General features: G+C 45.0%; 1 protein-coding gene across 1 annotated transcript in view; it reads right to left on the minus strand.

Annotated features, from left to right (window-relative positions):
- Positions 1 to 13,979, minus strand: part of KIAA1614 (KIAA1614 ortholog) — a 377,026-nt gene that overhangs the window by 213,682 nt on the left and 149,365 nt on the right. The window contains exon 2 of the mRNA XM_078643502.1: positions 9,340 to 12,413. Within this exon, the coding sequence (XP_078499628.1) occupies positions 9,340 to 12,413 (3,074 nt within the window). The remainder of the gene's footprint in view (positions 1 to 9,339; positions 12,414 to 13,979) is intronic.

Consider the following 13,979-nt stretch of genomic DNA (forward strand, 5'->3'; position numbering starts at 1 on the left):
TGAGACCTAGCAAAGGCACATCGGGCTACCAGTCCCTACAATTTTGCCAAGTTTCGTGCAAATCCATTCAGCCGTAAGATTATTATTATAATTTTTTTTTTTTGCCCCGCGGGGCCCTTTTAAAACCTCCACATCAAACCTAGGGGGTCAGCGAGGATCTACTATTCCCCCTTATGGTCATTTGCCCCTTCGCTTTGGCCTCCTCTTGTCTCTCGATCCTACCGAGAGACAAGATGGCGGCCGCTACGGACTTTTTGGAATGTTGACAGACGCCAGAGAACCAATCAGCTTCGCTTCACAAAGCTCCGTTGCGCGAAAAGTCCGCGAACCAGTGCGCTAACTGGTCCGCTGTTACAGATATATATCTTTTTTTAAACGTTAATTTCTCAAAATCCACTGGAGCACATATATTGAGACCTACAAAAGGCACATCGGGCTACCAGTCCCTACAATTTTGCCAAGTTTCGTGCAAATCCATTCAGCCGTTCGGGCTAAAAGTGAGGCCAACCGCCCTATGGAAAACTCAATGTTAAAAACACGTTTTGGGACCCCCCTTTTTTCTCGGCCCCCACCGGACGAACCCCCCCCAAATTTTCAAGGGCTGCTCAGAAACAAAATGTGCCATTTTCCTGAAAATTTCAGCCAATTCCGTCCACAAACGCCAAAGTTATTAGACATAGAATTTTCAAAAAACCCATAGAGAAAAAATCCTAACTATATATACCTACTGGCGACCGCCAGTAGGTATATATATATATATATATATATATATATATATATATATATATATATATATATATATATATATATATATATATATATATATTCACACATGACACACCACGAGGTCCTGAGTGCAAAATGTGGTGCAAACCAGCTTCGAATGTGCAGTGCGTTCTCTAAAGCCAAACTGTGCTTGCTATCCAGTTTCCTGGGACTGCAGGGCACAAACCCCTCTCTGCAGCAGGCACACTGACCACAGGTCAGCCCTGCCGTTTACAAGCAGGTGAGCTGACAAAGCTCAACGTCTGAATTAACACCCATAAAAAGTCAACAAAACACCACTTCATCTGAAAGTGCTTTTCTGGGGTCACGTACGGCCGAGTTGTGTCCTGTTCTATATGGAGAAATTGAAAGGTTTCAGACACATTTAAGTTGAGCAGCGTTACAGTCACGATGCGTCTGCAGAGGCTCAGTGTTTTGCATCAGGGTCACCATTTCTAGGTTTCATTCTTATTTATTCAAGGAGTTTCGTATAGCGCTAAAACATGGGGCTTTGCAGCCTATTCGGAGCGCTATGAGGTGGACTCCGTGTAAGACTCGGTTAATTCCAAGCTCTGGTGACAGGGGCAGCGCCAACATTTTTTTCGACCTGTGGAATCTTGGAGATGTCTTGGGGGGGGTGGGCGCTATGCACCAGGAAGGAGGGTCTTTTTGTTCCGTCACTGGTGGGCAAAAGGCATTGGTGGTTTTTTGGGTGCTTTATATAGCGCAAACTCGACCAAAGGTATCAAGGCGCTTTACATGAGCACCAGTTGCGTTGCAGACTGACAAATTCATTTTTGTTGGGCATGGGCAGAGCATCAGAAGCCAATGTGCAATGTTGACGCCTCTGACGTCCGACGTTAATAAGATGAAACAGACAGATAATGGAGCTGGTCAAGGTTTCATTAGGAGTCTATTTACATGTATGCTTTCCATTCAAATGCACTGCACTGCGGGTGTTTTTGAAACACCAGCTGTCTGTTGAAGCAGGAAAGTTTTTTTTTAGAATATATGATATAACGAGGGCAGAGGCTTCACATTAAAACCGCGATTTTCTGGTGACAAGGCAAGCGGAGTAAAAGAATAACAAACAACTTTAATGACTTCCTAGCCAGCAGAGAAGTACGGGATTTTTCCAACAAGCGCTCGCCATGACACAGCACACAGCCTTTTGTCTTTGAGCCCCGTCCCTTTCAGACTGGGCGCCCGGACTTCCTGCAGGGGTAAAATGTTCCTTATCTTCTTTATGGGGCCATCTGGACCCATAAAGAAGATAAGAAACCTTTTACTTCATCAGTAAGTCAAGGAACCCAATCTGAAAAGGACGGGGCTTAAAGAGAAAGAAGAACGTCACTAGGACCTTTTCTCCAATGGCTGGCCACAGTTTAGGAGGCCAGCCAATGGAGAAGAGGGGCGGGGCATAACCCTCGCTAGTGATGTTCTCTCTATCTCATTACGTCTCGCCAGCGAGACTGCGCAAGCGCAGCCATCGCAGGCTGAGACCTAAAAACCCACCCTTAAATATCTTATGACAATAACATATGCCTTTCCCAATTAATACCTCAGGCCTGCTTTCTTTGTCATACCGTTTCATGGTAAATAGATCACATCCAAGGAATCTGACATATCGTTTCCAAATGAAACAATAAGGCCTATAGCCTTTGCCATTATCTTGACTCTTCAACCTGATCTGTGACTGGGGGTGAGTGGTTGAAAAGTTTCAGCACTCCGTCATTCATCATCTTGTGTTTGCTATGTTCGCTCTAAGTAGCCAAGGGTATGCCCAGACGTGGGTCCCTTGCTCGCTGTGCCACTGGATTCAAGCTCGCCTGGCTGTTGAGGGGTGAAACCCCAAAGCTGGTCCCAGGATGCTTATTTCCGGTCCAGGGAGGACTTGGCCTAGCAGTTTGGACTGGACTGTTTCCATGAGGAACAGAGTCGAATGATTTGCATATGGCTGGGTTCAAACAGGGGTGGCACAGTAAGCAAAGGAAAAAGGGATTAAACCCAGATCTGTGACTTGGGGTGAGTGGTTGAAAAGTTTCAGTACTCCGTTAATCATCTTGTGTTTGCTTGACTCTACAACCAACACACATCATCTACTTAACACCTTAACCACGGCGGGAATTCCGCCGCGGTGCGGGCGTTCTAAAAGGTGGGCGGGGCTGCGACGGCCGCTGGCCGTTCGCAGCATCAGGGAGGGAGTGCTCGGCCAACGGGAGCACGGAAGGGGTTAAGGGCGCATATGGTAGCATCCATCATTCGTACATATATAAACATACATGTATACTTTACAAATATGTCCAAAATTACGTTAGCAAATTAATATATACCCTTCTCAAAAAGACCTAACAAGGATTATCTCAATGAAAATCTTCTGTCTCAAGGATCTGTCACAGGGGATGATGGACACCAACACCCTTACCTACTATGGTAATCTGTGAAAATTCACACAACAAAATCCCTCTCTACATTCACCCTGTCACACAGTGTGATAGGAATCCACCATTAAGGTCTAACAATGCTTTTCACAATAAATAAGCCAAGCCTACTACCTTTGTCATAATGTTTTATTATAATATGATCAAACGTATGTCTTAGGACAAAACTTTCATCAGTGAACCAATCAGGCAAGTGCCCTTTATTATTGGCATGTTGCAATAACCAATTAACCAATTCAGACCTACTGTTTGAGCATGTGCTTTGTTATGTTATGTTATGTTATGTTAAAGTTTATAGAGCGCTTAATCACCCTGGGGCATCGCGGCGCTATCCAGGCAGAAGTACACCTTTGGAGAAGACATATGAATATAATCCAGCCAAGTTACTAGAACAGATATGCTTTCAGCTGTTGCCTAAAAACATTATAACTTGTGATTTTTCGTAGTTCTTGCGGCAGTTTGTTCCAATACCTTGGCGCCAGGAATGAAAAGGCTCTACCTCTCGTACGGACCAGCCGAATTCGGGGAATCTGTAGAAGATCGTGAGCACTAGATCTAAGATTCCTACAAGGAGAGTATTTCTGTAATTTTTTTCCGTAAGTACAGAGGGCCTCTTTAATTAAACGCCTTATGCGTTAGACAGTAAATCTTAAAGAAAGACCTTTTCTTTACTGCCAGCCAATGCAGTTCCTTCAAGAGGGGAACAGAAGGTGAGCCCGCTGGTTGAATAAAGATCATTCTAGCTGCTGTATTTTGCACTACTTGGAGTTTGGCCAGTAGTGTCTCTCCAACTTCCGCCAATAGGGCGTTCCCGTAATCCAGACGGCTAGTTACCATTGCTTTTACTAGTGTTCTCTGATGGGGACGGGAATATAAGGTAACATTTTCCTCAGGAGTCGAAGGGCATAATAACATGAACTTGTCGTTTCTGAAACATGATCTTTCATGTTCAGGACTCGATTGAGCTTAAGCCCCAAATTTTTTACTGTCCATTTAGGAGATGGAGCAGGTCCCAACTGAGTAGGCCACCAGTTTCCTTACCATACATCCATAGCTTTTCCCAAAAGCATCATCTCGGTTTTCTCCAGGTTCAACTGGAGATAGTTCGCTGTCATCCAGTCCGAGATGGCAAGCATACCTGTGGCAAAACGGACTTTGTCGAGTGTTGGGTTTGGACCGATGGTAAAAATATGTATCATCTGCATACGAGATGATCTCGAAACCCAATTGCTCGACGATCCTTGCCAATGGAGCCATATACAAATTGAAAAGAGTTGGGCTTAAGCAAGAGCCCTGCGGGATGCCCATGTCCAGATGTCTTTTTTCGGAAGTGTAAGGTCCCAGCATCACCATTTGGGTTCTCTCAGACAAGAAGTGGTTAAGCCACTTAAGTGCCACCCCCTTGATGCCCGAGGCAACCAATCTCTCCGCCTAGAATGCGAGGTGGTATCAAAGGCTGCGGAGAGATCTAGGAGGATCAGGATTGCTGAGCCCCCCCGCATCAATAGTTAGTCTGAGCAAGTCAGTCACTGCCAGGATTGTAGTCTCAGTACTAAAGCCTGGCCTGAACCCTGACTGTGACGGATCCAGGAGATGATTATCTTCCGGTTAGGTACTAAGTTGTCGATTAATAATACCTTTCAAGATTTTGCTCAACAATAGTAGCAAGGAAATAGGCCGGTAATTACCGAGAATTAAAGGGTCCGCCTGGGCTTTTTCAAGATGGGGGCGCACAAATGCCTCCTTCCGTATTGCTGGAATAATACCCATGTGGATTGACAGATTAAAAATGTCTCTAATCATTGGGGCACAACAAGTTGCTAGGAGTGCCATCGTCTTCGGCGGGCAGAGATCTGAGGGTGACCCTGATTTGCCCATTGCTAAGCCTTTCATGACCTCCTCAGTCGTTATTGTTGTAAAGCTACTCAGTGAGCACACTACATTTCCATTCTGCTTCTCTAGCGTGCTAGATACAACTACGTTGTATGGGGCTGGTGGAGGAGAGTTCTCATCGATTTTTCAGATTTTGTTATAAAAAAAGTGTGCTAACGAATTACATAATTCCTGTGATTTCACCAGGTCTTGACTGCACACTTTCGGGGATACAAATTCCCGCACTATCCCAAACAGTGATTTTGAGGAATTACTGGCGTTTTCAATATGGGTAATAATAAACTGATGCCTGGCCCTTTTAAATTAAGATGGTATTTTGCTAGAGCCTGTCTGTAAAGTGATTTGTTTTCATTGGTCTTGTTTGAGCGCCACCTTCTTTCCAGACACCTGCAGCTGGCTCTTTCTTTTTTTTAATTCCACCGTATACCAGGGGGCATAAGCCCACCTTGGCGTGGAGCTACGTGTCTTTTTTGGTATAATGATGTCCAATGCTGTTTCCAAGGCGGAATTAAAGGCCTCCAGCTTTGAGCCCACATCTTCAGTATTTATGACTGGACCCAAGGAGAAAAGCTCATCACAGGATTCCGCTGTAAGCTTATACCATTTCCTACTCTGTTTAGGAGTTAGTATAACAGGACGGTTAGCCAGTTTTTGGTCTAATTGCTGCATGTTAATCTCAATCAGATAGTTATCCGTCCAGGAGAGAGGGTCGGGAACATTACAGCTAAGCTGGTCTATGTTTGAAAAGACCAGATCGAGTTGATGGCCTGCTATATGTGTAGCGCCCTCTGCCCTTTGAGCTACTCCCATCAATTCCAGGGAGGAAAAATGTTTGTTTACCTCAGGGTCTATCAGATTTTCCCCATGAAAGTTGAAGTCTCCAAACAGAATAAATGTTTTTGCCGCAAGTACGTGTAAGGCAAGGTGTTCCATCAAAAGTTCTGTGAATCTAGCTTTGGGACCTGGGGGCCGGTAGATTAGAGCACCGTACCAGCACTCGGATGCTGATGCGATAGCCCTAAAAATCCCTAATTCCAGACAGTCATTGCTGACTGTCAAGATCCAGTTCACCACCAGGTGATTTATAAAGGCATTGGCAGTTCCTCCTCCCGCTTTTGTTTCTCTGTCCAAATGTATACATTTGTACTTCTCGGGAATGGCCAGTGTGATTGAAGGTTGATTAGCAGGGCCTAACCATGTTTCTGTAAAGAAACACATATCCGGGTCATATGAGTCCATCATGTCCCATATTTCATAGGGGTAGTTGGCCAGGGATCTGACATTGCACATTCCAGAGCGTGTGATAGCTTCTGAGTGCAATTTCCAGACAACCCTTTATTTGCTTGTGCTTGAGTTTTTATTTCCAACAGGGAGTCATTTCCAATGACGCAATCATCAACCATAAAGTCATAACATTAGAAATGAAAATAACATTAGAGTTAGCAAAGCAAAATACTAGGCCTTGGGTTTAACAAGTGCAAACATTCTGTCCCCCTGCTTTGTCAGAGGGGGCAGCCAGCACTAACACCCTTGCCTAATACAGTACACCCTGAGATTCCATCTAACACATTACCTCACTGAGGATTTTAACAGAGTAATAACAATCCGTCCTTAAATGCCTATTGACTTTAACATAACTGTTTCTCAATAAATAAGTTCGGCCCACTGACTTTACGGTTACTTTTCATTATAAACAAATCTAGATTATCGTATTGGTCACTGGTCTGTCATCATAACCAACAAAGCCCTGCTGTGTTGAGCAAATGTTTTCATACTTGGCACCAGAGAAGAATACAAACACCATGATTATCTAATTATTTAGGTGAAGTTGTTAAATAGCATCCCTGTGGCATTTGTGTGACCTTAAAGGGCAATTTTCTATTCATCACAGTAGCATGTGTGAGCCCTGGAAGGTCAAACACAGTAGCTTTACTTGATGAAGAGTCTCGCTCAAGAAGTTGAATGAACGAATGATCACATCTGTTTGGAGAGCAAGAACTCTTTTAGTGGAAGCACACAGCTAAACACAGATTTTGGTAAATCAGTTGCAGTAATAAGATGAACCAATATCTAGCAGCCACAGTCCCTCCCCGCAGTACTCCTAAAGCTCTTTTTTGATCACATAAGCTCATCTAGCTGCGCCGTCAAGCTAGGTCTAAAAAAACACTAATAAAGCACAATCACCAGAGCCGGACTAGCCGTGGCGGGCATCAGGCGTTTCCCTGGTAGGCTGTATGGGTGGGGGCCCTTTTTCCAGTGGTGGAGGCGGTTTTGTTACTGGGGACCGGTGATTTTAACTTGGTGCTGCAATATCAACCCCCAATAACAAAAGCTGCTGCAGTGCTTCACACTTGCCCCCCTGGGGGGTTGGTCCGACAAGATTGCCAGGGCAGCTTTGGGCTCAATGTCCGGCTCTGACAATCACTGAGCAATAAGAAATTATTTAATCCTAGGAAACTCTTTAGGTTCCCAAATTAACTGATTTATGAAGATTTTGAAGGATATAAAACCATATAATTAACACTATTTAGGGCCATAAAGCAAGAACTAACACCAAGACCCTTGCCTACTTCTCTAATTGCAAGATTCCACATAACAAAATGCCTACTTGTAGGTTTAATTCAAACTAATAAAAATCCACCTTATAATAACCATTGACATTAACATATGCTTTTCAAAATAAATACCTGAGGCCTACTTTCTTTGTTAGAACTTTTCATTATAAACAGATCACATCCAAGGAATTTGGCACAACTTTTCGTTGTGAAGCGATGAGGCCTATAGCCTTTATATTGGCTGTTTCTTCTGGTTGGTAATAAATTGAAAATCATATACAAAAAGACTTCAGCCTGATCATCTTGTCTCAAGGATAATATCTTTAATGTAGCATGCATATATTATGACTGTTTTGCTTTGCGATAGAAAACGTTTGTGACTAAAAGGTCATTCTTGACATTGCTTGCAGGATAGTGCTTAATTGACCCTTTTTGTAATGAGGCCTATAGCCTTTATCACTGTCATGACAAAAAAACCAACCAGGCCTACTTCAGGGTGCATATGCTAGCAACCATCATGCATATAGTTATAAAATGACAAATATGCTCAGAATTACAGTTTGGAAAACAATATATAACCTCTCCCAAAAGGGCCTAACAAGGATTAGCACAATGAAAATGTTCTTGCTTGAGGACTACCTGCACCATTTGTAATTGCAATTTCAGTGTTTTGCACAGAAATCCCAATTTACCAGGGCATCATAATCGGTCCTTAGAATTTTTGTTTTTGTTTTAGCAACGGGGAAAGGTTACCCAGTTCACAGCAGATTCTAACTTGGCCACCCAGCTTGCTAGAATGGTACATTAAAAGGCTGTCGGAGATCATGTGCATGAATATGCAAGAGTTATGACGCATGTGCACCCATATATCAAGACACATGCATGTGTCACGATGCATGGCAGCCATTTTGGAATGGGCTATCTGTAATAGGAAACCCATTTTCCTAGATTACTGGCCATACGTGCACAAGCGTCTTGGCATATGTTATTTACATGCCTTTGCCAACAAGCATTGTGCAAGCCTACAGCTAGGCCACTTAAAGTTGAGACCTATTGGCTTTGACAATGCTTGTCCGTCCCTATTTTCCTTTTGTCTTGGTCTACAACCCATGCCCTCCCTGCTGTTAAGGTTGTGGCAGAAATAGAAGTACTAAACAAACACTGAGAGAATGGCAGAAGGTTGGTCTATATAGCATCAGGGGCGTGGTATGTAGGGGGTCAGCAGTCCATGCAAGAGGCTCCAAGGTGCAGCAACGGACGTTCCTGTGGGAATTTTGGACAAAAGCTGTGCGGTTCTGCCCATCATCCGTTGTTTGTACTCAACGATTGCAGTGCCAGCATAGCCATGCCATTGTTACTCTTCACATATAAGCATGTTGGGAAACATCCTTTACAACAAAACTTTTACCACGCGGTACCTTTACAACACAGGTATTACAACGCAAGTCGTTACAACGACTTGCGCTGGAGGGCGCTGTAGGATAGGGAATAGTTTAATTTACTATCCAAAACCTTCCCTACTATCCACAGGTACTGGAGTTGGAATAGTAAATTAAACTATTCCACTATCCAGCGCCCCCCAACGCAAGTTGTTGTACCGACTTGTGTTGTAATACCTGCGTTGTAAAGGCATGCGAGGAAAAAGCATGCGTTGTAACGACATACATCCAGAATGTTGCACCTACCTGTGCTTGAGGCAGCATTGTGTCCTTCGCTTCCAGAGTGGGGATCTCTGCCTGTTTCCTGAAGTGGACCACTTTGCTCAGTGAGGCTTAGCATCTCCTTTACCAACATCCTGTTCCTCTCAACCCTTTCTGCCAGAGTCAACATGCTGGCATTACTACCACTGCTGGTATTGCTTCCGATGCTGTCCCAACTATCTGCCCTCCACAGTCTTCCCTCTATGCCAATGCTCCCTAAAGGATCACTTCTTCGATCCGCCTGGTTCCTGAGACTCCCTTTTATTTCCCTAAATTGGCTTTCTTCGGGGATTGGCAGTGGGTCATTGTCTTTGTTTGCTATTTGCCCAAAGTGAGTTGGATTTCCTGAAGCATGTTTAGTTGAGGAGCACCCCTGTTGCTCTTGATTCAGAGTTATCTCTGTGGCATTTTTTGAGTATTTTGCACTTTGATTCTCCGAGAGATCTGTTTGTGGCCTCAAATGGTTCTCAGAAGGATATTCTGGGAGATTGGCGCCAGTGTAATTGTTGGCAGTAGGCATGGTTAAGGCTTCACCTTCCTGAGTCTCAACATCTTCTGTTGGGAGAAGAAGAGATTCTGTCAAATAAGTGCGTATTTGTGATTCTGGCTCTACCACAGCATCTTCGCCCGATACCCCATCACCTGCTGGTGTTTGTACCACTTTCCCACATCGAAGCTTGGGTTTCAGGCGGGTGGTTTGCTCTATTGTGGCAATAGCTGTCTGTTTTCCCAATGTCCTGTTTTCCTTCAAAGCTTTCACTTTGGACAGTAGCACAGAGCTTTCCCCACCTGCAAGCTGGTGGTCTGCAGAGGATATTTTTGTCTCAGTTTTGTCTATAGGAATGGGGTGTGCAGAAGAAGGGTGGCACTTAGATCGATCTAAAGGGAACTGTGGTGGGTGACAAGGAGTGTCAGGACTAGGACGGCATGTATAGTGATGACCAGGAGAAGACTCTGGCCGAGGCTGGTTTTCTGGCATTGGACGTGGAGAAGCATCCACTCCAATACGGTCTGGGGGGCCCTTTGGTGGAGGCGAATATGCCTTAGTCTTAGCAAAGTCTGCTCTGTAGTGCATTGCAGAATTAGTTTTTTGACAGGGATGGGGTGCTATGCAATGACTTGGAGAAGTAGACACTATCCTTGATCGATGTGCAGAGTGGGATTTAAGTGGAGAAACCTCGAGCTTAGGGTGACCTGCTTTGGGATGCTTTGGAGATGAAGGCTCAGTCTGGTCTGTTGTGCAGCCACTTGAAGACAAGGACTCAGACCTAGGTTTACCAGCTGTGCGGTGCCTTGGAGAAGTAGAGTCAGGCCTAGGTTGATCTGCTGGGATATGCCTTGGAGGTGAATTCTCAGGCTTTTCTTCAGAAAGGTGCTTTGGAGAATTGGTCATCAGTCTTTGTTGGCCTACTGTGTGGTGCCTTGAAGAAGATGATTTAGTCCTAGGTCGGTCCGCAGAGTGCTTCCTTGGAGAAGAAGGGCCAGACCTAGATGTGTCTTTTGGGAAAGAGGATTCAGGTGTAGGCTGAACAGCAGGGTGCACTCTAGAAGAAAAGGAGTCAGCTTTAGGGTGCTCAGCAGGGTGAGACCTTTGAGAAGAGGAATCAGGCCTAGGTATGTCAGTAGAAATGTGCCTTAGCAATGAGTCTCGCTTAGGGCGGTCTGCCTTGAGATGCCTTGCAGAAGAAGGGTCAGATCTTGGCAGGGTTTTCTGTTGGTCCCTTAGGGAAGATTCAACTTTGAGTTGGTCCACTGGGAGGCACCTTAGAGGACATTCCTCTGGCTTCGGCTGTTTTGCCGGACTATGGCTACTGGGAGAAGGCTTAAGACTCCGATGTTCAGCTGGGTGGTGCCTGGGAGAAGACGATTCAGGCCTAGGTAGATCTTTTTTATGGTGATGTTTAGAAGAGTTAGACCTAGATTGGTCACCGGGGCAGTGTCTTTCAGCAGAGATGGGCCTAGGGTGATGTCCTGAATTATGCCCTGCAGAACAATCAGGCTTGACACAGCCTCCTGGAAGAAGCCTTGGAGAAGATTCAGGCTCAGGCTGGTTGGTTGCAAGGTCTCTCTCAAAGGGTGGTTCAGCCCTATCTCGATCAGCCTCTTGTGAAGGGTAAGTCCCCTGTCTTGAATGATCTGCCGTATGAGATTGTGCAGAGGATGGATTCAGCTCTGGCTGCTCTGCAAAACAGCATATTAGAGATGTTGCCTCTATCTTTAGACTCTGTGTAGGGGCCTCACATGTGGCAAAGGACTCCAGTTTATGAAGAAGGTGCTCTGAAGAGCAGTCTTCCTGTCCCGGCTGGTCATTGGAACATGATAGTGAAGAGCAGGTTTCTAATTCTGAGTGGATGTTGGAACAGGGCTGTGAAGGGCAGGAATTATTTGCAGTGGTTCTGAAGAGGCACTGGCTCTCTGGCTGGTTACTGTTCAACAGACCTGGAGAGGGGGACTCCCACTCTGACAATGCTCCTGGATGATGTGGCACAGAGGCAGGCTCCAGTGCCAGTGGGTGCACTGGGAACGGCTTAAGTGAGGATTCCTCACCCTCTAAGAGACTTGCAGAGGGGCACTGTGGGGAGGGCTCCAGCTCTAGGTAGTCTACTGGAAAACATTTAGGAACCATATGTTCAGGCCCAAGAGGGATTGCCGAGCATTGTTGTGATGAGCTGGGATCCTGCTCAAGCTCAGTACCATGAGTGGCCCGGGTAGAGGAGAATTCCTGTTCATTCTGTGCACAATCATTTGCCAATGGAGAGCACCCTTCCAGCCCTGGGAGATCCTGTTGTGGAGAAGAGCCCTGCCCTGTGGGATCCACTGGGATATTCTGAGGAACAAAAGGTTGCTGTCCTGAATTGTCTTCGGGGGAATGCTGTACAGATGAATTATCCAGAGAACAATGTTTATCTGGACTCACAGTTTCTGTACTTTCTGAGCAGCGTGCAGTCCAGAAAAGGCTTCTTATGCCAGTCTGTCTACCCTTAAATGCTTTCCTCTTCCATTTTAAAGGCTCATCCATCCTTGACGGTGTGGGCCCAGAAGACACAACTCCTAGCACCCTGTGTGGAAGAAGGAAAAAAAGAATTAAAAACAGGGAACTAGAATATAATGCATACACCAGTAAGGTGACTGGAGTAAAACCAGTGAGATAAATACAACTAAAATAATAAAGCTGAATGCATTAACACTGCTTCTTCTCCCATTTGTCTGCACAGAGTAAAGACAATCTGCAAACATATATATCCTTTCATCACACAGAATTCCAGAAATGTCTGTTCAATCTATGTGATTGTACGTTGCATGGAATACAGCATATACCCGGCATGTCACACTGTAGACTGCATGAAAGAGAATATCTCCAGACGTCAGTATCTGTCACTGAGCACTGCAAGGAATATAGGGGCTTATATACAAGCCCCTTGCCACACTTTTAAGCCGCCGTTGCGGTACTTTTTGTAACACAACAACGGCGTAAACAATGCGCCAGGTAGCACCTATTTACGAAGCGACGCATCTAGGCAGATGTGTCACCTTTTAAACCCCTGTGCCACATTATACCTGCGTCAGGTATAATATATGCTGGGTGGGCGTCCCACCCCAGAAAGCCTCATACAAGATTTCACTGGGCCAATTCTAGGACGCCACGGCATCAAAACCTTACACCTGCTTGGAGCAGGCGTAAGGAGTGACACAGTGCAATAAGAATAGTCCTCCCCATGCATTGCTTGAGTTGCGTCAGGCTTACGACACAACTCCAGCAATGCATATGAATTTCTGACGCATCTGTCAATCCTTGCGCCATGGTATCCATGGCGGTGCAAGGGTTTCTCTCGCCGGCGCAATGAAACTATCCCATCACTGCTTTAAAGCAGTGATGCGTCCGTTTCTTGGAAATAAGCCCCACAGAACTTACCCTGGAACGTTTGCCCCTTCAATCTCATTCCAGACATGTTTACATCATTCCTTTCAGGTATTGCACATGTAGTAATAAATGCAGATTACTGCCATTTCTTTGTGTCCTGTAGAGCAAATATAAGAGGTCTGTTCATGGGACTTTGAAAAATTGTGCTGCCCATCCAAGATTTTTAGGCCTCTGGTTTGTTTGTGTCTTATTCAAATGCTTGTGTTCCACTTCTTGTGTTTGTCCTTCCCTGAAGTGCAGCATAGCCTCTTAACAATAATTTTGAAAGGCATACTTGTATCTTTCCACTGCTCACATTTAAGGGCCAACATTTTGTATTCATCACTCAATGAGTGCACATGCTTTCTAGCTATTTCCCTCTTGTGCTGCTTCCCCTCTCGTACTCGCCCTCCCCCATTGTGTTGCTCACCACCACCTCCCTTCTCCCCCAGCTTGTCTGTAAAAGAACAGCAGCAGGGATGTTTCTGCTAGGGTATGGCTGAAGAGCAGACTGTAATGGTTGCTTTATTTTATCTCTTGCATTTCACATAAAATCTCATAACAGGTTTGTTGGAATAGGGTGAGGTATTTACTACATGGGGTAAATATCTCCTATTCCGAGTTTTTAAAAGGAAAATGGAGCCTAACATGCATAATCGTTTTTTAACACACTGAATTATGCATGATTTGCCTTTTTCTCTAGACCTTTTCCCCTAAAACATTT

This window comes from Lissotriton helveticus, chromosome 1_1 (genome assembly GCF_964261635.1).
Source record: "Lissotriton helveticus chromosome 1_1, aLisHel1.1, whole genome shotgun sequence".
Lineage (NCBI taxonomy): Eukaryota > Metazoa > Chordata > Amphibia > Caudata > Salamandridae > Lissotriton > Lissotriton helveticus.